Raw genomic sequence first — 16,471 nt, 5'->3', positions numbered from 1 at the left:
GCTCCTCTTCCAAGTCATGGAGCTTAACACCAATCAGACGCGAGGCCCGGACGATTCCGCATGGCAGGCTCTTCGTTTGGCAAAGCGTACAATATGGGCTCTCCTCATGGTTGCAACCCCTCCAGGCATGTGGGGTGCCTTCTGACAGAGTGCATGTACGCAGACAATGGGGATTACATTCTGACATACATATGCACACTCCTTTCAACACAGATTTAAGAAGCCACTGCGGGAGATGGTTTTTGGAAGGCGTGATATTTCATGGGCTTGTACCTTATAAAATAATGATAAAACTAAAGAACAGTCAGTATCATAAAGATACGTTTCTGTATGTTTAAACTTTGTTTTCTGCGATAGCGGTTAGCATGTCGATGACGAATTCATCATTAAACTCTGTGTTTGGTATATGTTTGTGTGCATATCATGGATGACGGATATTGTCTTATTTGCTACGATGAATTCCTATACCTGACAAATACTGCTGCACAAAAGTGATTCTGATCCTGATTCTGATTCTGGTTCTGAGTCTGATTCTGATATTGACTCTGATTCTGGTTCAGAGTCCGATTCTAGTTGGTGAATCAAGTATATCCTACATTTTGAGGAGAGTGAACAAGCAACAAGCAGGCCTTGTTTTGACTGAGTCTTAGAGCAAACCCAAGGACAAATATGATCAGTCCCATCTTCATCGTTCTGTCTCAGATTACAAGCCTAATCTTCCTGAAAACTGAGATGTCTCAGAGTAGAGATGTATTAAGATTAAAAAAAAAACATTCCTCCATCAATAAGGAGCCAACATAGATGTTGAGTAAGAACTTGCACAGAAATCCCAGTATTGAACACTTCATTCAATCTATAAATCAGATTACGGATGTAATCTGGTATTTGAGACATGGGGGAAAAATATCCCAATACATCAAAAAAAAATCCAGCGTGAATTCAGATCCGGGTTGCTCTATGAAGAAAAAACACAATAAATCCTTTGTAACAAAGCCAACAAAAAAAAAGAACAGAAAATAAAACAAGGGATTTGCTCTATTCAGCATAGCATCTGATAAACACATCCGCCCCTCTGTTTTTTTATTTGTTTGTTTGTTTGTTTTGGGGGTTTTTTCTTGGGTTTTTTTTTTTTTTTTTTTTTTGCCTTTCGGCGCTAGAACACTTCCATCGGTGGAGCACGGGCAGCTGGAGCATATGGGCACACGCGTTATTTTGCCGCACTGCATTTTCCCCCCTCTCTGCTTCTTCCAAACAATTACGTTCAAAAGAGCAATTCCCTCCCTCAGTTCATGAAGAGGTGAACAAACTCCTGTTTCTTCACATCAGTGTCAAGCGCTGCACCTGGACTTAGTAAAGAGCGGCAGCACGTTCACGGAGACATAAAACAGTTTCAAAACAGCGCAAAAAAAAAAAAAAACCCATAAGTGTAGATATCTTACAACCTCCTCTCTCTGCTTTACCTTCAGTACGCTGCTTTGATCTGCTTAACGCAATAGGACGAAAGTGACGAGAAGACGTCGCACTCAAAGGCAGAAGGCAGAGTTCTCTATTTGCCGAGCACACGTCTGTCACGGAGAAGACTTAAGCAAAGGAATTATCACTCAATCTCGGCAGAAAGGAGCCAGCGAAATGGAGGTGTTCCGGCAGACCCAGCGAAACTCGGTAAGGTTAATAGGAGCCACTTGTTTCTGCTCACCACACACACTGGTAATTGATGTGCTGAGGCGAAACAGCACACTGAATCCGAATATATTTCACACTCAAAACAGCTCACCAGGAGAGAGAGCCGATCCGGCAGCAAGACAAATAAGAGTGAGAGAGTGAGAAGATGACAGTAATCAGAGAGAATAGAAGACATGAATAACCAAAGATGAAAAAAAAAATAATCTGGAGGGAGTTTTAAATTTGGAATTAAGATAAATAAAATGAGTGGTGCTTTGGAAAAAAATCAAGAAAACCTGGAGGGAGATTCACTTTTTTATCATTAAATATACCATGTATGTGTTTTTCCTGTTTTATTTATCATTTATCAGGTACACCAGGCTACAACATTCACGGAATGTGGGTCAAGCAGTCATCCATGCTCTAGCCAGCGACCAATCAGGAGAAGCGGAATGCAAGCAGCCCACATGTATGTACCCACTGCTTGCAGCTTGCTGCATGACCATGTGTGAGAGTCAACATATCTGATCACTCAGACTGTAAAAGACACAGCTCCTTTCACTTCATAAAGATCCACATTAACATCTTTAGGCAAAAGGTTCCAGATAGCCTCACATTTTACTGAACATGATGATGCAGGGAATGTTACACAGGCATACAATCAAACATACAAACTAAAGTTCTTTGGTGGAATTGATCATAAATGGAGCAGGAATAAAGAGTTTTTTACACACACGCATGCACACACACACAACACACACACACACACACGCGCGCACACGCACACACACGCATGCACACACACACACACACACACACACACACCCCACCACCACCACACACACATGTGCGCACACACAAACACACAAACACACACACACATGCACAGCTAGAGTTGGAAGCTCTGGAGAAGCTTGCAAAGCTCACTCAGACAACAGTAAAACACTTGTGTTTAATTGTGCCAATACTTCTCTGAAGAAGCAGGCTCCAAAAGCATTAAAAGACAAACGCTCACATTTGTGTAGTGTCAAGAGGATCGATTCCCTCCTTCTGGTTTTGTCTTTCAGCTCATGATAAATTAGATCATGACACAGGACGCAGGATTCTCAAAAATCCTGACAAGAAGATAGATAGATAGATAGATAGATAGATAGATAGATAGATAGATAGATAGATAGATAGATAGATAGATAGATAGATAGATAGATAGATAGATAGATAGATAGATAGTAAATAGTCCTTTAACATTACCACTAAATCTTATCACATTCAGAGGAAACTGAACCTCTTTTCCATGAGCTGGGTGATGTTGATAACAGGGGTTAGAGTGGAAGAAGAAGAAATCATTAGCCCACAAAGGTCTGGGCCTGCACCCTAAACACTAATGCAGTTGTTAATGTGTCCAATCAGAGAGCACTCCCGGGTGGCAAATGTGATGTAAATCAAATTAGCATCAGACCCACCTCCAACTGTGAGGACATCATTTCACATATCAATTGATCAGACAGCACAATCTCCACACAGAGTAATTACCACAATTTGTCTTCTGAGATCTCCCCGTCTCTGTTTTCCATTAGACCCTACACAATCAATTTCCTAACATGTTCTCCAAAGTTCAGTTCAGCTGCTTGCTTTGCAAGGCCATCACAAAGAAATATATATATTTTTTTGTTCTTATAATAAGAGATGTAAGATTAGCCTTTCCAACTTCATTGCACACCTCAATCATAAAAGCTCTCAAAACTGATTGAAAAAAGCACTTGATTCAGGAGTCTGCCTACATCAAAAATCAGTGTCTCTACAGTGTTCATATGATCTGTACAAGCAAGAGTGGATTAAATGAACACTTTTCAGTGTTAATGTAAATCAGCATATACCAGAGTAAAAGCAGTTTTAAAAGTTTATGAAAACAGGGCCTTTTTGCAAGGAACTGTAACACTGCAGATGTTGACAGATGTAAAATATCTGAGAGGTACATGGGGAGTAAACTTAAAATGGATTAAATTAAAAGTGTATTTAAGGCCCCCTTCCTTCATGATAGGAGGAAAGAAGGTCCCTCTCTCTCTCTCTCTCTCCCTCTCTCCCCCTCCCTCCTTCCGTCCCTCCCTCTCTCCCTCTCTCTCCCTCTCTCTCCCTCTCTCTCCCTCTCCCTCTCTCTCCCTCTCCCCCTCCCTCCCTCCCTCTCTCTCTCCCTCCCCCCCTCTCTCTCTCCCTCCCCCCCTCCGTCCCTCCCTCCCTCTCTCTCTCCCTCCCCCCCTTCTCTCTCTCTATCTATCTATCTATCTATCCATCAATCTGTCGACATATATTTCTGTCTTTCTGTCTCAGAGAATAGCAGTAACTGGGCTGAATAAGAGAATTCAACTTTTGCTTGCAAAGGTCTAGTAGAAAAAATTGCTCTCCTTTCACTGTTCATTTGGCCTTTATGTGAGAAAATTCCATCATCAGATGTGTTCACATTCACAAGAGTTAAACACATTAAGCACAGGGATCATTCAAAGGATCTCAAGACCTTCAGGCTATAAAAGCATTTATTCTATTTCTGATAGAAAAAGTAGTGAAAAAAGACACATTAGATCAGCAGTTTCTGATGAATACCAATTTGAGCACATCATGGAGAAGCAGTGTTTAATGAAGAATGGCCTGAAAAAGACTCAACGACCCATTTTGTCTGTGTTAAACTACACAAAGTATCAGTTCTCTTAGCGCTGTTTAAATGTAATTGAACATTATGGCAAAAGTGAGAACAGAACACTCTAACTGAAATAAACTGAAACAACGCACACGCATACAGTGTGTGTGTGTGTGTGCGTGTGTGTGTGTGTGTGTGTGTGTGTGTGTGTGTGTGTTTTGAGGATACATGCATATGTCTGTTCTCAGGAGCTATGGTGAATGTGGAGGAGCTAATCTTGCTCTCTGTGGTGTTGTCATGATGAGCTGCAGGACAATGGCATCCTGCCCTGAGTCCCGGCTCCTTCATTATAACACATCCCACAGGAAGAGTCCTCACAAAACAACACATGTCACTCACCGGTGCCATGGCGACCAGCTTATTCACAACAGTGTTCCCGAGAAGTGACAGAGCCTGTCAGAGAGAAACAGAGGGGGAGAGAGAGAGAGAGAGAGAGAGAGAGAGAGAGGGACAGAGGGAGAGAGAGAGAGAGAGAGAGAGAGAGAAGAGAGAGAGAGAGAGAGAGAGAGAGAGAGAGAGAGAGAGAGAGACTGGTTGTTTGTCATTAACCTCTCACTGGTGCTAATTACACTATGACTTCAAGAGTCGTTAGAATGAAAGGAGTCCCCTTTTGGAAGGCTGTAACCAAGTTGGGGATGACAGCAATATACTCAAGCTGTGTGCATAGACTCATCCTTCCTTAAACAAAGCACAATCCTACACAGACAAGCTAGAACAATAGCTGTTTCAACAGAATGGCAAAGCTCTTGTGTCTTTCCAACAAAAAACAAAAGACGGAAAAAGAGAAAATGACACACAAAAAGGAAACAGATGGACAGACAGACACACACACACACATACAAAAACACACCCACACACATACACACACACACACACACACAAACACAAACACACAACACATAAACACAAATACAGACAATCCAATGTGGAAAGTGTCATTGTGTCCCAGCTGTAGCTTGGTGAAGGTGAGTGAATAAGTGCTGTGGTTGCACTTTCTTGTATTGTGTCTCAAAGCAAACACGTGGCTGCTCTCCAAGGTGCTGAATTGCCTAACTGCTCAGGTTCACAAAGACATCGTGCCTTTGTTGTGAACATAATGTTAGACCACAGTAGCACACCAAGGCTGGACTTTATCTGTGCAGTCACACAGGCAGACTTCATCAGAACCACTGACCGTAAACAAAACACAAGCTTTTGTGAAGAATAGATTACAGAGAGAGCAAACTCAGTTCTTCATGGTCTGTGAGAAGGGCTTGTGCGTGTGTGTGTGTGTGTGTGTGTGTGAGAGAGAGAGAGAGAGAGAGACTAGGTACATTATTCATCCCCCTTGTCTCACCTCCAACAAGAGACAATGGAATCCATCTCCCTTGAGGCTTGGTATCAGTGAGTTGTGATTAGACTGTTTTTCTCTGGCCTGATTTGACATTTCACACACACACATCACAGGCAAGAAAATAGTAGTGTGTGTGAGTGCACGCACGCTCAAATGCACGCCTACACACCTATACACAAACACACACACACATTCACACGTGCAGACATGCAGACACACACACACACACACACATGCACACACTCACACACACGCACGCAGAGTTTAAATACTTTCTACTTCTGAAACAGAGAAGGAAAGAGGAACAAGAATAGACTGAGCATCCGGCAAAACAGCAACCCCAAAACCAGTCATGTGCATCCAGCAGTGCACATACCACCCTTTTCTCCACCCAGTCTTCTCTCTGCATGCACGCAAAAGACCACAGACACTCATACACCCGTACACACACACGCTCTCACACACACACACGCACAGAGAGAGCGAGAGAGAGAGAGAGAGAGAGAGAGACAGATAGAGGGAAAGATATGGGGGAGAGGGGTAATAACATCAAAAATATGTGATGACAAACACATATAAAACTGTATGAATGCAAAAGAATTATTAAAAGCTTATACACCTCCCTTTTTTTCTTTCTTTTTTAAAGGCTGTTTCTGAGGGGATTTTGGTTTGGACTGGTTACAGCTAATTGTAAAAAAAAAAAAAAAAAGAATTGCTAAAATTGTCCATAACTGTATTATTCCTTTTTCCATATCCAGTCTGCCTCAGGCAGACCGGCAGGTAGTGAGATAAATTATGGTCTTCTTAACCAGGAGACTGTCCCGCGGTAAGTGAGCAGGGCAGGTGCTTATTCGTGATGAAAACGTCAGCTAAAAAAACAGCCTGAATCAGCCACGACAACAATATTCAATATCGCTCTGTCTGGTGGACAGGGAACTGGCCTGTTCGTGCCACCACTCCTTCTCTCCACGAGACAAGAATGTTGACGGTCTATGACAGCTCTCGGCAGTGGAGGGAAAGGGCATGACTTTTTTGTTGATTTGATGAGGAGTGAGCATCTTGTCACATGTCCCTGTATGAAATATGACAGGCTTCAACTGCGGAAGGAACAACTGTTTACTTCAGCTCGCATTCTGATTGGATGCGAAGGAGGATCCACCGTGACCTCACAATGCCCAGTTGCGTGTCTGTGGGCAAGATAGATGCAACGCAACATAAACACCAGACAAGTGCCTATGTGCGCTATGTAGCACACTCATTAGGCCAAAATGACATTATCCACTGACCCGCTTCCAAGACCTTCCATTAGACACACACACACGCACATGAACCAGAGAAGCGGTAGATCTTTTTGCGACCATGTTCATGCTGATATAGAGCACTTCTGGCACAGGTTTGACCAAAGGAGGGGAAGTACAAGAGAGAGCAAACCCTGGGGCATAAGACCCGGACTGCAGCTCACTAATGAGCTTCTTCCACACAGCTGAGTCACCTCACTCATTAGGTCGGAGTTTGACCCTCCCTTTACACTATGCCGTCGGGCCCAAGACGCCACCAAACCCGACTCCCCGATGGATCCAATTCCTCTTTTAATCATCCCAATAAAAACTACTAATGCGGAGCATCTCTTCTGTCTTTCTGGGGTTTTTTTGGAGGAACATTTTACCGCTTTGTGAAGAGGAAGGAACGAGTCGTAGTTTCATTTCTCATCTGTTCCGACACTTTGACTTGCATTTTTTTCTAATCAGTATGGATAATTAAACTAACATAGTGTATCAGGCACATAAATATTTATGACTTCCAAAGGTTGTGCTCTCACTTTCCTTTGACTTGGTCTCAATTACAAATTCATGTAAACTGTTTGCAGCAGACTGCGATGGGAAAGGCGATTTAATATTTAATGGCTGTTAGAGAATCGTGCCTCTAAGCAGGGGCAATTAAAATCGGTGTGTGAATGTTGACTTTAAAAGGGTACACTTTAATATTTGGCCAGGAATCAAGGGAAAAAAAAACGTTTGAGTCGCAAGTTAGGTCAAGGCTCACATTTATGCTGAGATAAGGAATGACCACGTTCATCATACTGCACTAAATGAGTGTAATCTTTATCATGATCTAACATGCATATTATATTTATATATATATAATATTATATGCATATTATATTACATTTAATGCATGATATTGGCTGTGTTCAAATTTTGCCTGACAGTTACCAAAACGTGACACAGCTTCTGGGATAATGAATCATAAATGAACTACCAACTCAAACGTAAGCTCTTGTGGAGATACACTTTTGTGCAGGTCTCCTTTATGTCTTATAGCCCTTTCACCTTCACCCGGACGGCATATCCAAAGCAAAAAAGAAAAAAGAAAAGGAGCTATACCACGTGCAACAGCTAATAAAATGTGCCGAACATACGTCACATGAAAGAATAAAATAAAACGGATCATCTTTCAAACATTCCTTTATTCCTAAAAGAACTAAAATATCATCAGACTGGAGGGCAGATGAACATGGGAATACAAAAGCAAAAGACTGACAGGAGACTGGGAAGAATCATTAGCCCTTCGGCCCCAATGCAGACAGAGAGGGAGTTCCTAATGAAGGGATGTTATACTCCCATTGAGCGGCAATCACAGCACAATAAAACCACAACTCTGAGAGGCAATAAAAGGGGGTGAGGAAAGCAGACTAAAATAAGTGAAGGAAATATGCTAATGTCTCCCATCACCCCTTGTACTGCTGCAGTCTGAACAGCCATTACACCCCTGGCTGCTGTATAATTGTGAGTCAATGGATTGGGGGGAGGGGGTCGCAGGGGGGGTATGTAGATGTTTAATGTTCTCTGTTGTTCTTTGAGTCTCCCTTGCTTTCTGTCAATTTGATATCTGAAACTGTCTCTCCAGAGCCCGAATGAAAAATCTTTTAAACTGTACTCATTAAGTTCTTTTTTTCCCTAACAAGATTTTGTTGTTGTTGTTGTTGTTGTTGTTGTTGTTGTTGTTCTTGTTGTTGTTCCTAAAAATACCTCCCCTCTATATGCTTGAATATGATTTTGAGGTAAATTTTGACAGAAAGATTGTGCATGTCGCCATGTGATGTGTTTACTTAGCATAATAAATGTAAAATATAACAAGTAAAACACAAAAATAGAATATTTTTCACAGGTCCTATTTGATGCACATTGTGTATAAATTCATTAGCAAGTATATAAGGCCCCGTTACACGATCTTTGAGGTCTAAGAAAAAATGCAATGCTGCCATCATGGGGAAAAAATCGGAACTGCAGTCATTTCAGAGACGTTAATGTAAAGCACAATTAAAATTCGCAGTTGGCCTGCTTCCCTAAAACAGATCCGATAAACAGGATTGATAATGAGGCCGTAATCAGCTAAATGTTTAGCTTGTCCTCTGACTGGTTCGGTGACGTGTCGGGCATACCAAAGAATTTGTGCTCTCAGCGCTGTCTCGTGTCAACACTGAGTACAGGCAATACAACCTCTTACTATCTCAAACTCCCTATATATTTCCCCTTGTGGAAAAAAAATGTTTATTTATTTTATTTCATTTTTAACAAGGCAGCCACTGTGGATATGATGCTAAATGAGTTTGGAGAGTCCTGATTAACCTAATTTATATAGCATAAACTACGCAACTATAGAACATGGGAATGCTTACACTACGCATAAATTCAACTTCTACTTGGCACGATTGTCCAGATTGTGATGGAAAGGTGTGAAGCGAAGAATGGGTCTGACGACAGCATCGTTGAAATGACCAGCACCCACATTTGTATTTCCTTTTCACTTGAACTTCGGTTTTAGGAGTTGTTTTGATGATTCTGTGAATTTACAGCTCTCCTTTGTTGTACCAACAGAGGCAGCAGAGCGAGAAACTCAGATAGAATCATTTTCGTCGGCTCTAACTCAGAGTATTTGCAACCGTTCTTAGATGAGTCTTTACAAACCACACAAATTAAGAATACCCACTAAAGCATTTTTCTCAAGAAAATCATTTATCTCGGTAATTCTCAGTAAAGAATCGCTTGCGATTCATGGTTTACCTTCACAGAACTTTATTTTGTTCTATAAATAATTCACAGGCTTTTTACGTGACGTCAGCGCGCAGAGCACAGAGAATGCGAACCCGTAGTCCGCGCATGTCAGCTCGGAGATAAACAAGAACTCTATGTCCTAAAACGATTGAACATTTTGTACATTTCATACAGGTAAGAGAGTTTATTACTGTTATAATGCTATTGTGAAACTGTACATTAATTAAGGACTCTGACATACTGCGTAGTGTTTGTCAATATAGAAAACGGTGAAGTTTGGAAGGTTGTAGCTTCATGTCTGAATTCAATGACGTGAAATTTAGCGAGCATGGGTAGCTGGCTGGTTAGATAGCTAGCAAAGCAGGTTCTATATAGTTTGTAGTTCCATTGGCAGATTTAGTAATTTAATGCATAGGGGCAGTTGGTTTTTTGTGTCGTTTGGTGTCATGTTGTTGTATTGTCGCGTCGATCATTGGTTTCTTTGATAGATTTTGGTTTATCACTCTGCACCAGAAATGGAGGTCAGCTAGAATAGCTGTCGTTCGCTATCGCTATTCTGTAAACCTGTCAATTCGCAGACACGAAGCCCAATTTAGCCTTTACAGTAATGTTAGCTATCAAATGGATGTGGTGTATTTGTAGGCATACAAGTAACTTCAGCGTTTTGCCTGGTAGTTATGCTGCAAAGTTGCACCATGTTTTGCACGGGAAGTGGTTACATGGTCCGTGAGAGATATGTGAGATCTTAAATGGTTAAATGGCTGAGAGAGAGCGTTCGCCATCGGCTGACAACGGTAGCAAATCACGTGTATTTTGTATCCAGGTTTAGTAGAAAGAGACCACTGTACCAAATATCTTATTTGGTTAGGTAGTGTCACGGTTTGGTATGCAGTTAGAAGTGTGTTTTTTTTTCTGAAGTCTTTGCCCTATGCATAACCGGCCCTCGCTGTAATTTAAAACTTTATGACTTGTTTGAAGGTTAGTCGCCTGTTCACTCTTTGCTAATCTGTGTAGGTCGTCATTTTGAAGTACTTTTACATATGGGTGTCCTGTAAATATTTTGCTTTGGAAGGCGAGAGCCACGCATTTCATTTTTCTTTTGTCTAACTATTTTCCTAGAACACCCAATGTAAATACCTTTGCAACTTGAATAGTTATCAGCTAATTATGAGTAATGCAATGTGGGATTAACACACCCCGCTGAACACAAAATTTGACTGTGTGATGTGCATCTAAGTCAAATACCTAGTTTAAGATCTCTCTCTAGCTAAACTGCCTTATAACTCCAGGGCTCCTCCTGTCAGGTGAGACAATGGGGAAGTCTCTTTCCCACCTGCCCAAGCCAGCATCTCACGATGACTACCAGGACAGCCTGACATCATCGGCTGAGTACAACAACATGCAGGGTGAGGATGGCAAGACAAGTGGTGATGTTTCTCAGTTCCCCTATGTGGAATTCACTGGCAGAGACAGCGTGACCTGCCCAACATGCCAGGGTACTGGAAGGATCCCAAGAGGTATGGCTACACACAAACAACTCTCAAATACGACAGCCCCAACGATCAGTGCATGAAACACTGGCCTAGCTTTAGTCAGGCGGAGGGTTTAGATTAGTTCCAAAATAAACCTCTTGTTTAGGCAGGCCCTCAAAGATAAGTGGTTCTCCCTCCAAGTCTATTGATTGTTTGGAGTTCCTTGAAGCACTCTTGTGGTTCACTGAAGTTACAAAGTTCATTCAGGTCAAACAACCAGCAACTGATTGTTTGTTTGGTTTTCAAATTCCAGTGCATAGTCATAATTCAGTCTGATGATAATACAGGAGAATCAGGTGGTAGCCGAATCACATCAGCAAAACAAATGGTATGTCTGCACTATGTTTGTTCAGATTTGACTTTTGATCTCCTTACGCAGGCCAAGAGAATCAGCTGGTGGCGTTGATTCCATACAGTGACCAGAGGCTGCGACCAAGGAGAACGTAAGAACGATGCTGCTTCTCATTCTACACACAAATAACTTGTTGCCTAAGCCTTACCATTAACCGTGACAAGCCGATCATCCAAACTACGCTATTAACTCATGCACACATCATCGGCACGAGTCTGACATTGTGGCAGCAACCAAAAAGGGGAAGCTTTTGTTGAATTTCAAAGCGCCGACTTTTAATCATGCTTATTGAGAAATCCTAGAACTTCTTCCCTTTCTCTATTTATACCTCTTATATTATAACATTCAACTGATATTTAAACTTCCTCATATTTTAGAGAGGATGTGGCTATAAATAATAAAAAAAAAACCAAAACGCTCAGTGTGGATTGTATTCGTGTTTTTTTTTAAAGTAACCTGCTCTCTGCTTATTTGTGTGTGACTTACAGAAAGCTGTATGTGACAGCCTCGGTCATTCTGTGCCTGCTGCTCTCAGGGTTGGCTGTCTTCTTCCTGTTCCCCCGTTCCATTGACGTGAACTACGTTGGTGTAAAGTCTGTCATTGTCACCTATGACCAGGGCAAACACATCGTTTATCTGAACATCACGGTAAGTTCCCCCAACTACATTTAGCTGGATCTTGGGATTCTGAATCACCTCACAAAGCAATGAGAAACTTAAGATCGTTATTTCCCCCTCTTTAGTCTTTCTTCAAGAGCCATTAAATGAATGCAAGACGGAAGATAATTGTGTGTCTGCTCTGACGCTCTTTCGATATTATTACGCGTTGGTAGATCAGTGACATTAATGTGACAAGCAGTTCTCACGTCTTAAAAGAAATGTGTTCCAGTTCTTGCAGATGGTTCAGTTTTTAGACGGTGTGATAAATATTTAGAAGTGTGATATCGCATTTGAATTTTCATTGTCTGTCTGGTAGAACACTCTCAACATCACCAACAACAACTACTACTCTGTGGATGTGGCTAACATCACAGCACAGGTGCAGTTCTCAAAGACTGTGATTGGCAAGAACCGCGTCAGCAATATTACCACCATAGGTCCCCTGGACATGAAGCAGGTAGATCATCATCCCTTCTGATCACTAAAACCTATGACTCAGACGTAAATACATACGTTTTGTGTGTGTGTTTGTTTGTTTGTTTGTTTGTTTGTTTGTTTGAATGGACAAACATTCAGTTTACACATTAGAAGAGTTCATTTCATGTGACATGACGCACTGGGCAAGTTCATTCTTTCAAGGATTTTTATGTCCAATGCATTTCACGTGACTTCCATTAAAAGTCACCAACAAAGCACATCAACTTAATGCCATCGCTTCTGTTGTATCCCCTCAAATTTTTTTCAGATTGACTACATGGTTTCTACCACAATAGCAGATGAGATGAGCTATATGTAGTAAGTACAAGTGACATGTACATAAGTATAAAAATATAGATTTGTCTGAGAATCTTTATGGGCAAATGTTTGAGTTCACATCCTTTGTTTTACAGTGACTACTGTACCCTGCAGACCATCAAAGTGCACAACATTGTGGTTATGATGCAGTAAGTTACTCTTTGTGTTGATATACTACCAGCTACATGCCTGCAGGCTTGATTAGTCTGTTACAGCTATACGAATTATTTTTCTTCGAAGCCGTCACCTTTCCCTCGATATTTCTTCAAAGGGGCTGACTCTCTGTTCTGTTTCTAGGGTAACTGTAACCACAGTCTATTTTGGACATGCTGAGCAAGTTTCCCAGGAGATGTACCAGTATGTGGACTGTGGGGGTAATACCACCTCCTTGCATCTGAAAACCCCTTGGACTGGCTAAAGCATGCCCACAGGGTCCCTTACATCCCCTGCGCCCCCCCCCCCTCCAACCCACCTCTTCTCTGCAGCATGGATTATCTATGCTACAGAAACCCACGGTATAGGGTCCATTCCATATCCTTTGCCAAATAATTACATGAGGGTTTGCAAATCATAATGCACTTTATTATCAAAATTACACTGCTGAGTTACTTAAACAATGCAAGGCCAGCAGGTCCTTGTATTGACGCCACTCCAAAACAAACCACTAACGACTGTACACATTCGTTCTCAATTTACATCTAATATTCCATGATAAGCTGTCACGCTAGATTGGAGACTCTTAAATTTTTGTCCTAGTTTTTGTGATCAAGGGCCGTTATGTATCCAGTGTACTCCTTTAGTCATGTGATTTCATTCTTTCAATGCCTTTCACTGTGTGAGTGAATGTGTGGCTGATACTAGATCCCATATGATCAGGCATTTGAATGAGAATTCTGAAGAATGATTTGAGATGTCACGTCATGCCAATGGATTACGTCATTCTCTTTGAAAGGACTTTTTTTTTTTTTTTAATTATTACTATTGTGGTAGATTTACCTCATGTCAGTGCTTTTGTTACCTCACATCCTACAGACCTGTCCTGGCACCTGTTGTATATTTGAATGGTCCTGTTCTGGGTTAATGCTGCAGACTATGGCCTGTTTGGGGAGCTCTGTCACTTTTTGTTTGTTTGTTTGTTTGTTTTTTTCTCCCCCCTCTCTTTATTCTAAATAATGTCATCACCCATTGGCATCTTTTCTTGTGTTACGGCACAACTTGTAAAATCATACTTCATTTCTTGGCAAGGTTTTCAGTCAAACAAAATGTTCATCTCATTGTCATTGTGTATAAGCTATCTTACCTTATCAGCAAAGTTAACTGAAGAAAACACAATTTGGCTGTGACACTGTGTTCTCTAAAGGAAACATACGGGCGACATTGTGCTTTCTTAAAGTGTTTCTGGGTGAATTTGATTGTGAGAGTGAAAGGTTCTGTTTATTTACATCTTTCAGTATTACAGACATCGCATTCTCACATCTGGTTTTTCTCCTCATTTAAAACTGAATACTGCACAACATTGGAAAGGCACACACTTTCAATGCATTTTATTACTTTTTAATAATAAAGAATCATGAGCATATGTGACCTAGATTTGTTGCAAAAAGAAAAAGTGTTGAATAACTTCAAGGAATACTTTGATGACAAATAGCAGTTTAATACTACATTTTTAACATTAATATGTTTCTACAGAGATCATAACATTTTTAAACATTTGTAATCACATTTCTAAACAAGATATTGGCTTGAAGACAACTTCACTCTTTGTGTAGTAGAAGTAGATATTTTTTTTAGACATAACCTGATTTGGAAATATAGCTGCAGCAACATTTTTATGTCGGGTACAAAGCACCTTAAGGTTCACAGAAATATGAGCTTGCTGCTTTCAAGAATGTTAAACAAACAGTAACACTTAGTTGTGTTCAGAGATAAAACTTTGACACATAACATGCAGATGCATCCACAGACATCTGTGGAAGAATTTGAGTGGAGTTGGGTTTCAAGTCAGACTGCAGTCTTGTGTCATCTATCTTTTTTTCCACTCATTTATTCATACCTTTGATTTTAACTTTACTGATATAGATACAAAATAAATTAATCAGTTTCACACTAGAGAAAATTGTGTTTAAAAACTGGGTTTGATAAAAAAAAAGTGTAAATATATAAGTGTGTATAAGTTACTGTGTTTATGATTAGTGTTGTGTTCCTGCTTTTTTGCCCCTTGAATCACTTGTTTGTCTTTGGTGTTTTTATTCCTGAAATCTTATCCACACAGTCGTGGTTCTGGAAACATGTTTCGCGTTCCTCCCCGGCATGAATAAATTTGTCAGCCATGTGACCACTGATGTGTCTGTCTTCTGTCTCAACAACATCCCTTTTTCACAGATCTAAAATTGATCTCCCCCTTTAACCACTCAGTTCAAAAGTTCATTAATATTAACGTCAGAACTGATAACAGGACTGAATTGTTCAAAGGAATTACAAAAGAATTGTTCTAACACCACCCAAAGTCTATAAGTTTGAGCTTATTCAACACCAAAGTCTATAAGTTTGAGCGTATTCGAAACCCAAGTCTATAAGTTTGAGCGTATTCAAAACCCAAGTCTATAAGTTTGAGCGTATTCAAAACCCAAGTCTATAAGTTTGAGTGTATTCAAAACCCAAGTCTATAAGTTTGAGATTATTCAAAACCCAAGTTTATAAGTTTGAGCTTATTCAACACCCAAGTCTATAAGTTTGAGATTATTGAAGCACATGACTCTGCAATAAGCATGGTGTATGATGCATTAAGAAATTAGGTGCCTCAATGAATGGTCAGTTAACAAGATAATCGGGGTGTTTATAGCAGAATGTTACTCTGGTGTCCTGTAAATAAAAGTGGACAGTAAATTGTGTGCTACTAAGAATGTAACAAAGATGTAAATAAAAAAATAATCTGATGTTATACACCACATTTTATGTAAAGACAACTATTTATATATATATATATATATATATATATATATATATACACACACATACACACACACACACACACACACATATATCGCCTAAGCTGGTTTGGAGCAAGGGTAATGCTTCCAAGCCTCACTGCAGACTCAGTTTTTAGGGGGAAAAAAGTCAAAAAGTCACATTGTGTTCTCATGCATCAAATAAAACTAAGTTATGCAACCCTGTATGCAAGATTGATGTAAGGGTTGATGACAGTATAATCATATGGGATGACGATGCAATAATGATTTGAACATCATTACTTTAGTCAACAAAATGCCTGTAATAAACTTGAAATGTCAACTTGTGATGAAAGATTTCTTCATTCAGGAACCAAAAGTAGACACTCACGATATGCTATTTTGTAGCCAATGCACACTCTTACTTAAAAACCACCCCCCC

General features: G+C 40.5%; 1 protein-coding gene across 2 annotated transcripts; it reads left to right on the top strand.

Moving 5' to 3' along the window:
* Positions 1-9,832: 9,832 nt before the first annotated feature.
* On the top strand, positions 9,833-15,416 carry tmem106bb (transmembrane protein 106Bb). Of its 2 annotated transcripts, none has more exons than XM_030788424.1 (8): positions 9,833-9,916; positions 11,047-11,259; positions 11,654-11,717; positions 12,115-12,274; positions 12,603-12,743; positions 13,032-13,081; positions 13,177-13,230; positions 13,379-15,416. In XM_030788424.1, the coding sequence occupies exons 2-8, from the start codon at positions 11,055-11,057 to the stop codon at positions 13,497-13,499; spliced, it is 795 nt and encodes a 264-aa protein (XP_030644284.1). In that variant the 5' UTR covers positions 9,833-9,916; positions 11,047-11,054; the 3' UTR covers positions 13,500-15,416. The 2 variants fall into 2 exon arrangements, with proteins under 2 accessions (XP_030644284.1, XP_030644283.1); XM_030788423.1 differs by having other exon boundaries at positions 9,843-9,916; positions 11,032-11,259.
* The last annotated feature ends 1,055 nt before the right edge of the window (positions 15,417-16,471 follow it).

Source organism: Chanos chanos, chromosome 12 (genome assembly GCF_902362185.1).
Source record: "Chanos chanos chromosome 12, fChaCha1.1, whole genome shotgun sequence".
Classification (NCBI taxonomy): Eukaryota; Metazoa; Chordata; class Actinopteri; order Gonorynchiformes; family Chanidae; genus Chanos; species Chanos chanos.
The sequence above is the reverse complement of the archived record's forward strand: the minus strand, read 5'-3'. Positions and strand labels throughout refer to the sequence as shown.